This window comes from Gallinula chloropus (genome assembly GCF_964237585.1).
Source record: "Gallinula chloropus genome assembly, chromosome: 11".
In the NCBI taxonomy this organism is placed as follows: domain Eukaryota; kingdom Metazoa; phylum Chordata; class Aves; order Gruiformes; family Rallidae; genus Gallinula; species Gallinula chloropus.
Genome location: NC_140096.1, coordinates 21,000,297 through 21,018,574, shown reverse-complemented (window position 1 = coordinate 21,018,574; position 18,278 = coordinate 21,000,297). Strand labels below are relative to the sequence as shown.

At 38.7% G+C, this 18,278-nt stretch overlaps 1 protein-coding gene across 1 annotated transcript in view; it reads right to left on the bottom strand.

Moving 5' to 3' along the window:
- STAG2 (STAG2 cohesin complex component) overlaps positions 1 to 18,278 on the bottom strand; it is a 78,887-nt gene that overhangs the window by 38,526 nt on the left and 22,083 nt on the right. Inside the window, exon 2 of the mRNA XM_084269137.1 lies at positions 1,490 to 1,634. Within this exon, the coding sequence (XP_084125263.1) occupies positions 1,490 to 1,533 (44 nt within the window). The 5' untranslated portion in view covers positions 1,534 to 1,634. The remainder of the gene's footprint in view (positions 1 to 1,489; positions 1,635 to 18,278) is intronic.

Here is an 18,278-nt window from a genome sequence, read left to right as displayed (position 1 = left end):
ATGAGGTTTCTCACCTGACCTTAAACAATATACAAAAACTCTCTCATTTGTTTAATTTCCCACATCATTAAAATAAGCTGCATCAATATACAAATCCTTTACTACCAACATTGATGGGGGCTGGATGGTGCATGAAATCACCTGAATTAATAGAGAATGTTTAGCTTAATACACTTTCACTTTTCCTGTATTATCCAACTTAAAACAAGATCTAGTAGCATCATTTAATGCATGCATTAAGTATGATGAAATCTAGCTGCTATCACAAATTTCTGATGCACACTTCCTAACTCAATATAACAGCTGAACGGAAAAGATGACTAGGGGCATGGTGGAGATCCATTCTAATGTACTTATTTATAACATTCTAAAACAATCCTGAAACTTAAGGGCTCTCACTACTGCAAGTGCCTGGAAGAACCTTTCTGCCTTTTAACATGTATTCTGTTATTTCTGGTTCTGTTGACTATGTACTCTGATACAGACTGAACAAGTCTCCAGCCTTATAGGGGTAAAGAGAAAAAGGTGAGAAATATTTATTCTCAAAAGCTTCCTAGGTGTTATTATTCCACATGGAATAACAGGACACAAATTCTAAATATTTCACTGTGATAAACGATAGAGTAAAACCCAACTGTAATAAGCTATAGAAGTGTTATTTTGTATCAAACCCATCTCAATTCATCGTTACTTCTCATTAAAAGGAAAAAAAAAATCCTCACACAACTACCCTTATAGACAACAAACTGCATCTTTATCTTTTTAGGTTTTACACCAATTTAATAATTTCAACAGTTTGTTAAAATGTATTCACGCTACTTTTTTTGACAATTAAGATGCAAGGAACTGGATTCTTTTGGTCTACTTAAAATAACTACTTCACTCTCCAAAATGTAAATTCATGCCCCATTTTCCATCTGGAAATTCAAATGTCCATTTTCTTAAAAACTGCAGGAAGACTGGCATGATAAAAAAAAATACGTCACCAAGGAACTCATGCTGAGAGAAACTAAGACATTGGCTTTAAATACAGCATTTGGCTTTATTTAAAGCTAATTTAGCATTAGGTGTTTTAATTATCAGGTGACCTGTCCCAGTAAAGGTCAAATAGCTCAACTACTTCCTCTCTAGAACGACATGCTTTAATGAAAAAAATTAATTTTGGTTTCTTATTCAGAGAGTTCAGTTTGAAAGAAAATCCTCAGAAGCACATCACACTTAAAAGTGTCTGTCATAATGGCTTTGTATTAGCAAAATTTCGAAATTGCTATTAAAATAATTAAGCACTTCTAAAATACTTATTTTAATTACTGCTGAATACTCCAGAAAATTCAGACAATGCTTTATCAACATTTTAATAGGAAAAAATCTAGAACCCTATTCCTTCATTTTGTTTCCTTGTTTCCAAGGGAAAACTAATCCAATGTATTAACACAAAAAAAAGCCCACGCATTATAAACATTGAACTGCAAATTCTTAAAACACTTACTGAAGGAGAGTAAAATCAGTTGGTATTTCTGGAGCTGCTATCATTTCTTTATCATCTTCTGGAACACCACTGTATTAGAAAGATATTCAAAAACCCGTCTGAAGTACAAGCTTACTTTTCTTTCTTCCTTTGTAGTGGACGACTTCTGTAATAAAATAAATAAATTCAGTGACAATTTTCCCACATATGAAGGGGTACAAAGAAGTTGGGGGCACAGTAAATTTCAACCACACCACCCTGCTTCCAATCAAGCTTTTTTTCCGGATTAAAGTTTTTATATTTTTGAGTCCTCCCATGATCTTACAACCAAGTGCCTCCACAAATCTTAAAAACATCACAGTGACAAAAAAGGTAACAAAACAAAAGAACCACCCCACAAACAACAAAATCCCACTGCACAATATCTGGGGGGGGGGGGGGGGGGGGGGGGGGGTGGGTGGGACGGGACCCAGACCAAAATATTTTCTGAATGGAATGAGCAAGTGAGAATGCCTTTTATTAACACCTTGTGAGTGACAGCTTTTATTTCTCAATGCATATTAGGCTGAAGTTTGAACTGAACAGCATGTACTACAGAGCCCAGACTTACCAACACTAGGATATGGCTGGTTAACCAAACCAAAACCAGACTTTATGTTCAATTTAAAGCTCAGTATGCTTATGTTTCATGACACTACATATACCAACTTTGTAGCTATGATTTCTAAACTTTCATGACGTTTTCCACTAAGATAAGCTTTCTGAACAAGTTCTTATAACTGAACCAGCTGTTTCACAACTCCCCATCTTCCACAGCTGATAAACCAGGCTTACAACAGTCTTAACTTCTGAAGTATTTGACAGAACTCTTAGGAATATCAAGGAAGATATTATTATCTGTAGATTATAAAACAAAAATCAGAAACGCTGCAGCATTTCATCACGAAAATGTAAGATTGTGAAATACTTGTTTTTCAACTTAATTATAATATTGTCATCTATTCCTACATTTTGTTATTTATCTACTTTTTCTATACTTCATGGGGGAAAAAATCTTCAACAGCCTGCAACAATGCAGGCTGAAGTTTTCTATGTCAATTGTCTGCCCCAGGCTAGCTTTTATACAGTTACATTAAGAAATCGTGACACTCAGGTATTTTACAGATACAATAGCAAGGAGAAAAACCTTCAAAGTCTGCTGACTCTACAGCTTGCTGGAGTAATTATGTATTTAAGGGAAAGATTTAATTTTTGGCATGCTAAGTACATGTTGCTTGATGTCTGGTAGCTACGCTTCAGAGACTGCATTTCAATTGAGCATGCAAAGAGGCCATACTTGTATTTATATTTTTTTTTTCCTGCAAGTGCCTATTCTGAATGCTAGGGGCCACTGTAGCTTCCAGAATTTAGACAGCTGAGAGAAACCATAAACCCTGAACTTACTGTGTTCTCTTTTTTCACATTTCACACAATTACATGAAAGCAGAGAACTAGAGTGGAAAGCAATACTGGCAAGAGAGAGGAGGATCTAGATTCATCAGTGTATCTCAAGATAGTCTGCAGCTGCATAGTCTGCAACTATTAAAGCATGTTCCATCCAGAACACTGGAGAAGATCAAAAGCTTCAGAAACACTGCTGCTGCAGAAAGGCAGCAATCTTTGTCACTCCATTCCTCCCTTCTCTAAAAACACACAGCCAATGAGTTTATCTTCTCTGGGTCCCACTTACAGTCCTTAGCAAACAATCATTCACAGGTAGGGAAACATTCCCTCCCCAACCATTTATTTTTGTAGGCTCTACCACTCAGTAGCACTTGATTCAATTCTCCAATAAAATGGGCAAAATACACCTCAAGATTTTTTTTCCCTGGACTATCAAGTCAAACTGGTTGAAGAGCAGGTATCTGGAGCCAGTGCATGGGAAACAAGACTGCGCAGCCATGAGCTTGGAAGAGTAGAACTCCCTTAATTTTTACATATACATATATTAATGTGGTTTTAGTATTTTCTCTGATTTGTGTGAACCACTTGAACTCAGAAAAATACCACAGCATGTTTCAGCGCCTTGGTCGCCAGGATAGCACCTGCTCAGAGTTGGACAGGGGAAGATCAAGCCACACTAGTCCTTTTTGGGTAATGCCTGTGAGAGAGCCCCAGTACAACAAAGACACAAACTTCAAAAACCACACTGCTCCATTTCAAGTTCAACCTGTGTATCAGCATGTTGTTTGACATTTTCTAGCTTACATTTTTCAATGGTGAGAAGCAGCATCTCACATCTATTAAAAGTGGCAATCAGAATGCTTACATGCAAATTTTGGTTTTATGGTTCCTCAATATTGCCTATTTAAAAAAACTAAAATCACTTATTCCATAAAATTTGGAAGTACTGAGAGACAAAGCAAGTTCACTGTTTATTCACAGAATTAACACATTTTTGCTTCCTTTATGAAAAGCAAATCAACTATCAACTTTTCCAACAATTCTCCATGAAGTTTCTTACAAACATAGAAATACTAAAAAAACCCACCCAAACAGCACACTACAAAAGAGGATGAGTAAATTATTGAAGTATTTATTCTCTATGTCAAACAACTCACTCAACAAAACTACCAGGTCATTGTTTATAACAACTTGACTTTCTTCTAAGACCCATGCACCTTAGTACAAACAGCAAAACATGAAAGAAAACAGCAATGTTTGGTCAAAATGATCTCATAAAATGGCAGAGAAATATCAAGTTCTTGTTAGCTGCTTAAGTGTGTTAGGCCACTAAGAATTATGTTTCAAGAATTGTTTTTCTTGGGGGAAGAAGAAACCTGGCCCTCGTGAGTGCAACTATATACTGGTATTATGGAAAACAGTCGCTACAGATGCTTTGCAAGAATATGAGGTAAGGATGTCAGGTATCTCCAGCATCAAGCTCAAACTCCAGCAATGACAAAAAACCCAAAAGAAAACCAACCCTGCATTTGTGCCAGCCAAGCATAAGTTTTAGAGATTCACATCCATGCAGAACACAACATGGACTTTTGATTCTCAACCAGCAGGGTCAGCCCAGTCCAGCCCAGCATGCCCTCTCTGGCAGAGACCAACAGAAGCTGCCCAAGGAAGAACACACTGGTTTTGTTCTTAGCTATGATGTTTCCCCTGAATACCTTCCCAGCACTCAGAAATAACTCGAGGACATTTTCAGCCAGAGAGACTGTCCCTATATTTTATAACACCTGATCAAGAGTTTTTCCATTAGCGTTTCCAATTCCATTTTGAACTCAATATTCAGCAACGATGAGATTTCACAGCCAAACTCCATATTGCCAAGAGGTATTTATTGCTTCCCAGTTTTATTTGATGTTCTCTTGTTTTGTTATGGGAAAGACTGGCATTGGTCATTCCCCATTATCCTTGATCTCAGTAAACACCTTCTGGAAACTCAAGACCACTGACAGCCATGTCTTCTTTGTGTACATACTCGATGACTCATTCAAAGCACCCACCTTGGGAAGCCAATGAGAAAAGAAAACTGTTCCTATAGCATCCTAGGAGAATGTTTAAAATATACCAAGTTCACTACAGTGCCATCTCAAAGTGAAATTCTTTCAGATGCCATTCCTAACAGTGAAAGTCTACATTACCTACTCAGCGTGCTCTAACAGACAGATTATTTTAGTAAGTTTAATCTAAATTGAATCATAAAAACAGCTGCTCTTCAGAGGTTTTTTGCATGTTCACAGAATTCCAACTCTAATTTCCCAAGCAGACACAGAAATCTCCCGAGTCCGTGAAAACTTTCCAAAGTCACTCAACTTTGTGAAATCATAATTAAATTATTAACTATAAAAAGAAACTGTATCCTGCAGAAAGATCACAAGGTGGAGCTCTAGCCTAAAGCTAACTGAAGAAACTCCAAAAGACAGGTCATCCAGAGGTTGACCTAGTTATTTCTGTGCAATAAAGTTTCTAACAGATTGCTAAAGATGTGATAATATTGTAGCATATTTCCTTTAGATTTTTATTTAGATTGAAATCACCAGAAGATTCCTGTCTTTTCTGAAATAAATACATATACCTTTGATTCAATGACTCTACCAAAGACAGAAATGCATACAGCTGCAGTAATACTAGTCTCAGAATTTAGTTTTCAAAAGCAAGCAGAATTTGAAAATACATTCTAATAGCTGAAATAATATATCCCTTTATGGTTTTGTTAGCAAAATTTTACGTGACAAGATACAATAATCAACTAAAAAAAATCCCCAATGGAACACCACAAATAGTCCAAGAACACTAATCATACATAAATGGTGCCAACTCTAAATGTAAAAGTTTACATTTAAAATAATTTGACTGAAAAAAATAACAGCTTATCATGAAACACTACAAAGAACTCAAATGTGTCTTCACTGGAAATCCTTTTAAAAGGTTATTTTCCCCTAATAACTAATCTAGGTACAGTTGTGATTATCTCAAATATCCTGGCCAAATGTTGAGATCTGACAAGAGCTGTTAAGAGTCACAATTCACACAGTAACACATATGTGATCAGCAGCTGCTGAGTACTACCTGTCCTCTCAAAATTCCTATTACACACACAAACAGGCTGATCATTAACAGAATTCAACAAGAAGCCTTAATTTAAATAAAGTATGCATATGTACACACATATATGTACACACACAGAGACTATAAAGAATCAGAAGACCTGTCCCAGAAGCTGGCGTTTCATACAGTTCTGCAGATACAGTAAGTCCAGCATTACTTAACAAGCTCATAGCAGGGTGTTTCAGGGAGGTGGGTTTTGGTTTGGGGTAGGTTCCCTACTCATGAACTTCTGTTACTGTAGCTTGGTGTCTAATATCTGTAAGTTTTACAAGGCAAAGCAGTAAAGCAGTTATTTTCCCCAGAAGGCAGAGATGCAAAATTTAAAATAGCCATGTGGGCAGGACAAAGATTTTGGAAATGTGGGGTAGCTGTTCAGAGATCTATTGATATTTCCCTGTAATGCAGTTAATCACCTGTAAAATCAAGGACTTCAAATCAGAAAATTAGAACTTCTAAAACTGTGATGCTGGAGTGCATGGCTAAAGTTCATCCCTGAATTATTTATCTACCCATGAATGAGACATGCTGATGCTTCAGAACCAATTATGCAGCAGCAACAGTTAAAATGCTAGTCAGATAAAATTTAAATAAAGCATCAGAAGCATGTCCTATATTTTCCCTTAACAACTGTAGAAGAGAAAGCTGTTATCAACTATATTATGCCCCTCACCCTTCTGAGAAACTTTTGTTTTCTAAAATAAGGGTTGTAGTGAGGGGCAGGGGGGGGGGCACCTGTGTATTTGAGGGTTTTGGGGTTGGTTGTTTTTTCTCCTCACCAAAACAGGTAGGCTTCATATTACTTTTACATTCATCTAAGTGGATTTTTAAGGGAGATTTTGAGCAACTGCATGACATTCCCTACAGGCCTGAGTGCATTATTCCTACTAATATCACACAACCTAGTATTTTCAGCTGCCAACAAGCTTTAAAGCCATTCCATAATTTGAACAAAATACAGAAAACATACTTTAAGTACCATTCTGTACCGTAAGCACTGTACTTTAACATGATTTACTCGTAACTGTATCAGCAGTTTTGATCATATTATGATAGCATAATCAAGACTAAACTAAACAATAATGCAATTAATACCTTTAGATGTGCGGTTATTTTTGTGCTGTTTGCTTAACAAATGAGTCTTGTAATTCCCTTACAAGAAGGCCTGAACTGGACATCATCAATCTACATTCTTCCCTGCTTACCAACAGTGACATGTTCTGTACACACAGCAACAGTCCATGGTGCCAAAGTCACTGAACAGTTAACACTCCAACAAAGAACCTAAATGACCTAATTTATACAGATCTTATCTTTCCACTCTTTCTTCACAAGTTTTTTCTGAACTTCTAGCACTTACACCCCCTCCACACCACTTCTGTACATACATAGCTCACTCTCTTTAAAAGAAAATGAAAACACAGTGTTACAGTGGCTGCTGATACTATGCCATCACACTACCATTTTTCTTCCCTAGCCTGCTCTTTATCCAATTTTTATAGTATTTGCAGGTCTGCTGATTAAATGGGAGAAAGCCACCTCAGAACATGCTTTTTGGATACTGGTGGGCTCCTGCTTAAAGGAGTCATCTTCCTTCTCCACTCTCCAAACAGACACGAAAGCTTCTGCTCCCTTCCAGCACTCAAATGACCCAGCAGCAAGCAAATTATGAAAACAATGCATTTCCTCTCCCTCATGATTAGCTCTCTCCATTGGATCAACCAACTGAATGAACTCCTAGAGCCACACAAGTCACTAGATGCAGTATATCCCAAGCAGCTGAACTCTACCCCTTTACAAAGGCAAGGATGAGCTTTGCCCGTGTCAGAGCATCACCAGCACGGACAGAGTTTGGCCGCAATATAGGACCAGATACAGTCAGAAAAATGCCAAACTAGAGTCCTTCCACAGCTACTGCTCCCACCCTCCCCTTGGCAGGGGCCGCAGCAGCACTCTGCTGTCTCATGGTTCTGATGAGGCAAAGCAGGCAGCCAGGCCCAGACAGTCTGCTGGGCTCCCACTCAGACACACGGCTACCTGCTGAGGAAGGGGAGAGGCAGCTCCCACCTGTGACCCAGACTTTGCAGGGAGACAGCATATTCCACCTGTAAATTCATCAGGTACCTGCCCAGTCTTAGCTGTCTACTTCTCAAAGCATTCTCCTTGCTCTGTTCTCACATGCCTTCCCCACATTTTCATTCTACAGCAGACTGCACACACACCTACATAAGGACTTGCTTCCTCCCAGCCTCCAGAAAAGCCCAGCTGAGAACTGATGGTGACCGACACAGCCAGGCAACAGCCAAGCACATGGAACACACAGGTCCCCAGAGGTAACGCACACAACAGTAAACAGAAAGTAAAATTTGTTTTCACAGTTAAATGCTGTGAAAGCAAAAGCTTAAGCAGGCTTTATTTTTGGGGGGAAATAAAGCTTTTAAAAGCATAAAAAACCAAAAAAAAAGTCAGGCCAAGACTTAAAGTACAGATCAGAGCAAACTTAAGAGACTTGAAAAGTGAACAAAATACAGAGACCTCTCTACAATCCTAGTAACTCTGCCAACCTCAGTTTCACCATCAAATAGTCGCCCCTTCTTGTTAGAAGTGTTTTTTTGGGCCTCTGCTCTTTTTATTAAATAAATATGTGGAACAACTATTATGGAAGGAAAATAGCTTACTACAGTGCTTCAGTCATAAGAATACTCATGGAAGTACATTAACATCAGTATCTTTAATGCAGTAAGACAAATATTATTTTTAAATATAAATATACTGTTATGGTTTGAATTATATGATGGCTTTATACTAGTAATTTACACTGTCCAGTAAAATTAAGGTTAAAGCCAATTCATATAAAGCATTACAAAATACTGAAAAAGTAATCACCCGTACAATAAATGTTTATTAAATACCTATATTACTTTTCAATTATTCTGCCCAACAGTATACCTGAGCTTTGCAAAACACACTTGAAATTCCCATACATCTTTAAAATGGTTTTGGTTTAGATGTCTTTTAAAAAAAGGCAAAGGTAAGATAACAGAAGTAGAAGTTACACCTCATTGTGTCTGTCACATCTTTCCCTGCCAAAGAAGAGATGGCTTCCAGATGTTGCAGTCTGACTGCGTGGAAAATGAGGCTCTCAGGAAGAATAAAAGCCAAGTCGGATGACAACCAAGATCTTAAATAAAAAAAAAAAAAGCCCACATATGCCTACTTAAACAAGCCAAAAGAGGAGTACTAGTTTATTTATTATGAGGTAAGCAGGGAATCACACCTCCCAGATACCTAAATGCCCTAAATTTCAAAACTGAAGTACAGATTGGATCAATCACACTAAATTTTAAAAAATATGGTCCTCTGCACATCCTCTCAAAACTTTGGCTCTTTTTAAAGCTAGGAATGACGATGCACACTCACTGTCCACAGCAAACAGATAACCAGCTACACAGTAAAAGCCTGGAACCCCACCACTGTTCTGCTCTACAGCTAACAGCCATGAATTAGTTCAGTACACATGGCAAAGAGAGTTTTCCATCTGACAAGGTATCCCATCTGGCAAATTCTGGTTTTTGTTCTTCCACTGATCAGTGTGAGCCTGCAAGTTGCCTTATTTTATTAGGAGCCTCTGCTTCGTTTTCTACCCTATACATTTTCCTCTTGGAAGAGTCCAGGTCACTAAAGCTTCATGCTCAAAGTTTTGCTTGGGCATTTCTAAGAACTGCATTTGATTAATGAATCTGAATAAATTTGGGGGGGAGATGAGTGGAACTGAGGGGACAACACACAACACAGACTGACACGACTAGACAATACATACTACAACAGCATCAGCTGCTGGTACAAAATACCATCATTATTAGGGAACTGAAATAAGGGAAAACCCCTTAAAATAAAATTACTGAGCAGTAGAAAGTAAAATCTCTCAAGCACATCTCCCAGGAATCAGGTCCTATGAGCCCAGGTCATAGCACACTTTGAAGAGCCTGCTCTATTCCTTTGCAATGCAATCCCAAGCTTTCTGAGATAAGGAGAACCAGTTCAATTCTGTGTTTTGTCAGTTCAGATCCACCAGAGTTTATTAGCTGAAGCATCACATGAAATAGAAATGGTTGAACTCCTTACAGACAATAACTAAAGAGAATATAAGCACAAGTCACACTGTGTTACTCTTACCTGGATTTTTTTTTTAATAATAATAGGTGGTGGAGAGATGATTGACATGTAAGATTGATGCTTCATGCTCCATGCCCCATTCCACCCTCCCTTCTTCCCTCACCCATAACCAGAATTTTTTAAACAAGCCTGGACTAGAGAAAGGCCATCTCTGTCTCAGATTCCCTATGGGCCACCTGCAGGAACGCAGCTGCTCTGCACCCAATGCAGTGTGCTCCCCTGTCAACCTCCAGTCGGACTATTACCAATCACACAACTTAAGTATAAAACTCTACAGCGAAGTTCCAAAAACTACTACTACCTTGGTGTTTGTGTAAACAATCAAGAGCTGCCATCCATGCTTCCCCAGCTCAAATTAAAATCTATGCCACTAGAAAGGAAAAGGAGTATTTAAGAAAAAAATTTAATAAATGTTGTAGTGCATCCAAACCAAGCAGTATGAAAGGCTTAGGTTTTCACTGTCATAAGTGTTACAGCTCTTTCAACACCCAATTTAAATAATCACCCTTACAAAATAAAATTCAAGCAACTACTCATGTGTACAAAAGTTGGCTTCACCTCTAAAACTGAAGAAATAAACATAAAACCCTTGTTATCTTTCATTAAAAAGTTCTCTCTGCAATTCTGCCAACCTCAGAACATCTGTGCTCCATACATCCTCAGTCATAACTTAAAGATTTTTAATGCCCAACATTTTGTTCTTGTTCTCCCTCATAACATTTGGGCTAAAATCCCAATTGGTTTGTTCAGAGATCTGCAATACTGAATACTAATTTTATATGAAACAGCAGTTGGGATGTGCATGGCCTTCCCCCACACAATTTAGAGAACTGAATATATCCACAATACAGAATGTTAAAAATCCATTCATGAATTCCTTACCACATGAAAAAAATATCTATTACCATCACCAAGTCTCAAAATCACCTTTCTTCTTTACTAATCTAAAACCTGAGCCCTCTTAAGAGTTGTGGGAGATATGACTGCTGCTGAAGCCCCATGTATGGAGATCCAGAGTTAGCTCTTGACATTCATTAAACACCCAGAGGAACCCAGCGTGGCCACTTGTAGATGTCTTAAGAGCATTGCAAAAATATCGGCACTATTCAAATCAATAACTTTCTTCAACTCTGTAATTGCTTATTCATGGCAGATAACAAATTATGCCTACTGGGAGAGCTCTAACTTGCTATGCCCATTTTATGAAAGCTAACATGAAGAAAAACTACCACAACAAGTTGGGGTTTTTTTATAGATCAAACTAATTCTGCTTAAGTAAGATGACAAATACTGAGAAAGTTTTGATTGGTATAAAATATTCTGAAGCAAAGGTTAGAGAGACTTTGTAGGTCTCTCAAATACAGCACATTAAGCACTGGGGGGATACAGGAGCATCCATTCCACACACAGATCTAGAAATATGAAATGTACAGCTAATTAAACCAACCAAAGTTAAATCTTAACTTTCTTCATTTAATCTAAAAAAGAATAAAATGAATAATCTGTATGCTTACATGTCTGTTCTTGAGTAAACTCAAGACTGTAAGTAACACTTGTAGCTCCCTGCTCCTTCAAAAGGTAGTTACAGCCTACAGCTAAATTGATATTTTGTTAAGAATTTACTGTCTTATTATTCAAGTATCATAATTTGTAGTAAATGTTTAATTTGAGCAATGTTCAATACATAGAAACTATTTTTAACACTACAACTATCACACTTAGTAGCTCAGCAACAGTAGAAGCTGTTGAGATAAGGTAGTTACTTTCATCCTCTTTTTCCTGGGTTTTGGGTTTGGTTTTTTTTTTCTTTTTTTATAAAGAAGGGGGGTGGGGGGGAGAAAGAGCAGTAGTGCCAGATGTCTCTTAAACCAGCCACATGTGGAATGATTCCACCCCCTCCCCCACTAAGAGAGGCATTCTGGAACGGGGTGTATGTACCCTATAGCATCCCTTAGCTGCATTCAGAGAGCTGCCTCATGCTCTTGGCATCACAGGTAACTCGCAGCAGACTTCCAGAATTCCCAGGTACCAGTTGCTTACCAATAGCCTTGCATCCAGCACGTCTCATGCTAAAGGCTGGGGGGTTTTTTTATTCTTTTTCTTCATTAACAGCTGAGACAAAAATGCCATCTTGAGCATAAGAATGCAAGCTACTGTTTTTACCAATATTAAACACAAAAAGAACCTCCTTTTTATAGTCACAGTTTACTGCCTCCTTTAATATAAGGCATACTAAAACACGCTGTTCTCTGATAAAAGGTAGTTGGTACATACGTATAAAATGCAAAATAACACTTCACTGCAACGTTGACTGTATTTACAGCAGCTATATTTGAGTTCATACAGCAATTTAATACTTGTGATTTTATGTGGCAAATTCAGGTACATTTACTACAGAACAGCTCTTTCCCAGGACTTTTAGCAGGCTGGGGAGGGGGTGGGCAGACATGGGACACAACAGGCAGCACCTAAGTAGATGAAACACCATTCCACGGGAAAACAACAAAAATGCACCCACCGCCAAACACCCACCTACCCCACCTCCTTCCCCAAGCCACCACCAAAAAAACCCCAAAACTACCAAAAGAGACCAAGTTCCCACATGTCATATGCTCTGGTTTACAGCAGGTGTATCAATGACAGCTCACTGTCACTCACAACTGATGCTAAAACTCTGAACTGCACACAGGGAGGACTAAAGAGCTGTCAAATTCCATGTTGCTGACTTCCACTGCATGGGCAAAAACCTGCAAGAGGGTTGGAAAACTCAACTGCCATGGCAGACATCACCAGAGGACAACTATCTTCCAACAATGGCATGCAAATATGCTTTAGTCACCACAGTTTCAGCTTTTAATTTATTATCTGAAGTGTATGATCATCAACCGAAAACCACAAGATGATGGTATCTGACTTACCAGTTTTAAATTATCTCTAATTATTAAAACAAGAATTGCTAGATTGCAAGTGCTGTACCTGTCACCACATCATCTCCAACAATTGTCATGGTTTCATAATTAACTGCATTCCTACTCCTAGGACAGGTTTATCCTCCTCTGTTTTTGTACTGAATAGGCATCCCCCATGTCCCCACACTCAAATCAGAAATGGGTACTTCAGCACTAGAGAACACAACATATTGCTACACATACAGAGCTTTTTCAGTCCTACTTCAGTTTCTCTGATTTTTCTCACTAAATAGTAATCCTGACCATTTTAAGCAGTTGGACAAAAGAGGATTTAAAATAGGGAATACCTGTTTGTTGCAGTTCTGCGCAGCTGGGTGCTGGGAGAGAGACCGGGGGCTGCAGAAAATGGCTGCTGGAATGCCCTGCCGGCCCCCAAAAATGTAAACATCAGGCAATCCAAGGCCAAAGTCACGGCCCCAGAGATAGTCAAGGGCCTCTGAGAATCACATACAGGAGAAAACAACCCGGAAGTGGCTGCGTTTTGCCACCGGAGAAGGAGCGAGAAGATGTAATGAGCTGTGCAGACACCAAGGCCGGGAAAGGGCGGGGGAGGAGGCGGCCCAGGTGCCGGAGAGAAAGATGCCCCTGCAGCCCAGGGAGAAACCCATGGAAAAGGCCCAGACCCCACCTGCATCCTGTGGAGGGGCTCCATGCTGGATGGAGCAGGTGGAGACGTAGAGAAGACACAGTGACTCTACGTTGGAACAAGCCCCTGCCAGCACTTGCAGCCATGAGGAGAACTGGAGACACAGAGATGAGAGAGAAATATTTGCGTCGGAACAGGTTTGCTGGGGGGAGGCTTGGAATCCTGTAGAGGACTGGGACTGAGAGACACTGTGATAAAGAGATAAAGCCCTGGGGGAAAGGCTTCACGTTGGAGAAGTTCATGGAGGATTGTCTCCAGTAGGTGAGACCCCACAGTGCAGCTGGGGGAGGGTGTGGAATGAATATGTCCCCTCCCCAGCTGAGAAGGAAACCAACTTGCAAGGGACTGACCGAAGCCCCCATCTCCCAGTCCCTGCCCCTCTGTGCTGCAAGCAGGGGGAAGAAGGGAGTGAAATCATGACTAGAGTGAAGTCTGCTAAGAAGGGAGCAGAGGGGAGGTTAGAGGTGTTTTAAGATCTGGAAAAGGAAAACAGCTCATGAAGTAACCAAGAAGCCCATTTTTTCCCAGTCCCTGCCCCCCTGTGCTGCAAGCAGGGGAAAGAAGGGAGAAAAAACATGGCTAAAGGGAAGTCTGCTTAGAATGGAGGGGTGGGGGGAAGGTGCTACCAAGAACCCAATTTTCCCCAGTCCCTGCCCGCCCTGTACTGCAAACGGGGGAAGAAGGGAGCAAAATTCTGACTAAAGTCTGCTCAGAAGGGAGTGGTGGTGGGGGAAAGTGTTTTAAGATCTGGTTGCATTTGTTTTAAGATCTGGTCATGCTCCTGACTCCGGTTTCACTGTTCTTTGTAGTGTAGTGTAATAAATTAGATAGTTTCTCTCTTCTTCACTCTGTGTTGAGTCTGTTTTGCCCCATGTCATTCAATGACAGGATGATGTCTCCCTGTGTTTATTTTGACTCCTGAGCCTCTTAATGTATATATTTTCTCCCCTATCCAACTAAGAAGGGGAGTAATAGACTGACTTTGGTGGGCATCTGGCCTCCAACCAGGGCTAAACCACCACACTGTTTCAGTTTGCTTTGATCTTTCTACTTTACGTTGTACAAAAATGCAATGCAAAAACACGTTTCTCTACACCTCATACTTAAAATCCTGAAACACAAGATCAAAACTACTTGAACTTCTCATATTAAGTTATTCAGTTCTCTTTGCTCCTTATTCAAGAGCAGTGTTTCTTTGACTTAATTAGTTAGCCATCAAGTACATAATTATTTATTACTTCTGTGGAACTCAGAAGACTCTGCTCTTACTTATGGCTAACAGATTTTGTTCTCAGAAATTATTACTACAAATAGCCTGCAATCACCACTCAGCTTTCTAATATCAAATCATGACATCTCATGGCAAATCGAAAGTTTTTCATCTGGTAAGACTCTGCAAAATCATTTACTACTTACAGCAAGTTCACAGCTCCTGAAATTAAGCATAATAAAAGAAAAAGAAAATAGATTCAATTACGTATAGTTTCTAATCACAAGGCTGGCTATTCATTAGGGGAAAAGGGCAGAGACTAAACATTAGATTAGGATTTCACACACATTTAAAATACCTCTATACCAAAAAATAACCCATCATACTTTGGTATCATCAAGCAGAATTTTTTTCAAGTCATGATTTTAATGTCCCGGGCACTGATTTCATAAGAACACTGGATCAGCAATAAGCTATATTACATTAATCTCTTTACATTACTAATGCAAACTGCCAACTTTGTGTTCTACTTACTCAAAAAGTCACTTAAAAGTTTAGAATTGCTCTTGCAATAAATCAGCAGTATAGAGTTCTCAGGATGTTGTACCACTAAATCAGGATTAGAAGTGTATCTTGCTTCAAATAGGTCTGCACGCAAAGTTTTCCAGAATTTCCATGGAATTCCTATACTGCCAGTGGCAGCTAACATGACCCAGCAGAAGAGCTACAATAACACAAGGCTTTTATTGAAATTTATTTACCAACTTTCCTTTAGTTTGTCCACATACATAACTTACATAACTGTAATCAGTTATAACGTTTCATAGCAAGGATTAATTCCTCCCATGAACTACATGAAAAACCTCTCACTATTTTGGTCATGCTCTATTACACAGGTGGCAAAACATTGGCTACTAATAGATGAATTGATCCGAAGAAGTAACTGTAACAACAATCCTACTGAAACATCACACATGTCTTGGAAGACTCAAATGCAAAAATCTTTTGCAGATTTTTCTTTGCCGCTTCAGCTTCGACTGCTGCTTTCATGTGGACATCATTTTAAAGTAATCTTATATGTAAAGAAAAGTTTCCATTTGTTATGTCTTCTCTCCTCTGCTGCATGCATGCCAGGGACCATCAATATGGATACCTGACCCTCTGCAATTTCATGAGCTTGAAAGGTGAGACTAATACACAATTCAAATGATGCTTTCTTGGCATCAGTCTGCCTTGGTCTTGAAACAATAGAAACCAAATTTCAGCAAAAGTTAGAGAAAGAGGTAATAACATTCAATCTAATAGTTAGACAAGAACATTTTTATCCGAGTGTAAATTAGGTCTGGCGGTTGTTCAGCTTGACCTCCACTTACTATAATCTTGCCCTAGGGTACGAAAATCCTAGATCATTAAATGCTATGAATTCAGTCTTACAAGCAACCTAAAATGAACCTGCAATCAGAGCCAAGGTTTTCAACTGCTATTAAGAGCTGAAGAGACAATAGTTATAACAGATAACGCTGTGTCGAGTTGGGCTTTTTGGTCGGTTGGTTGTTTTTGTTTGAGAGAAACACAACTACTCTCTAGCCCTTAGCATATTCTTTTTATTTTCAGGGTATTTTTGACATTAAATTAATTACCCTTTGAATTCACAGGTCAAAAGAAAAACAATCCAGCATTATTTTTATATATATATATATACACACACACATAGGGTTCAGTTGGAAGTTCAGCAAGTTTTTCTGAAATAAGATGGGTTAATATAAAGCTGCCCACTTCTTTCAGCTAGGAGAAACATTCTAAAATGCCAGCTTTCCTACAATTCTCTAGACAGTCAACAGACATTTTAGGAACTGCTACCAATTCATTACTGTGAAACAGATGCCTGCCAAAAAAATTAATTACAGAACATAAATTTTATTACTATGTGAATTAACTTAAGCCTTTATATGCTAAGCGTAAAAATTACTCTAGAACCACAGAATCTGGTATGATGCACAGCCCACTAAGAAACAAGGCCGAAGGAAAAAAAGTCCTAAAGGATTGCAAGCACCCCTTGCAGCTGATCACAACAACATATACTTGCTAGGCCACAAATTAGTAATATGCCTCTTCTACATGACTTAGCTGCAGGGAAGGAATAAAGGTAAGAACAGTAGGCCAGACAAGGAGCCAGACAGCAACACAGAACCTTTAAAAAGGTCAGGGAAGACTGATGATGGACCACAGAACAAGCAGTAATTAGCTACTCATGAACTTAACTTCAATGGTAAGGAAAGGTCTAAGCCTACGGTATCTGAAGGACTGAAGCACAAGAATGGAAGTCACAGCTGTTTCAACAGCAAAATGAAACAACACCACACAACCGCCATCTGAGTAATCAAAAAGCTTTAACAAGAACCTGAGGTATCACTCAATTTACAGAAGTCTGCACAGGTCTCCCAGGGAATTACTGCCAATTAAGATCTATTATTTATATTAAAATGAAAGCATAGTGTTAAAAATTAGATATCAAGTCTTAGCACTGAATTTACACACAGTAAATGCACATTACCAGTGACAAACTTTAAAGAAGCCTTTTTAGCCTTGTAGCAGCAATACAGAGAAATGAACTCCATCAAAATTGCTCTTCACAGAGCTTTCTCACAAATAAATGCATAAACCTCTTAACATCTAGACCATAGTTAAGGAAATAATTCTAACATTTTATGCTGACTATAAAAAAGCCAATGCACAAAGGGCACCTTAGCAGCCTAGGCCTAACAGAACATCATCAGGTTTCCCTGTAGCATATACAAATACTAATCTCTTCTTCCCAAGCAAAGTAACTGCATATGCCATTCTCTATCAGACCACAGAACGACGTTATTAACTGTATGATGATTACAGACTACAAGTAACATTCTCCAGCAACGAAGAAATCGTTCTTTATGTTATGGCTTTTCTGTATTTAATTCTGTATTACAGCCCAATGGAATACATGAAATCACAGTTGATACCCTGAAATCCCCCAAAAGAACATACTAGGGAGAAAATTAAAGTCATTTTGACTCTTGATAGGAGAAAAACTGCATTGCATAAATAGAAAATTTTAATGATATCACCATACCTTCACCTGGATTCCACAAGAATCAATTTCAAGTTTAAATAGAAAAGATCATTTTGCAGAGAAAAAGACGAATTGTCCAGCACTATTTATTTCTAGAAGCA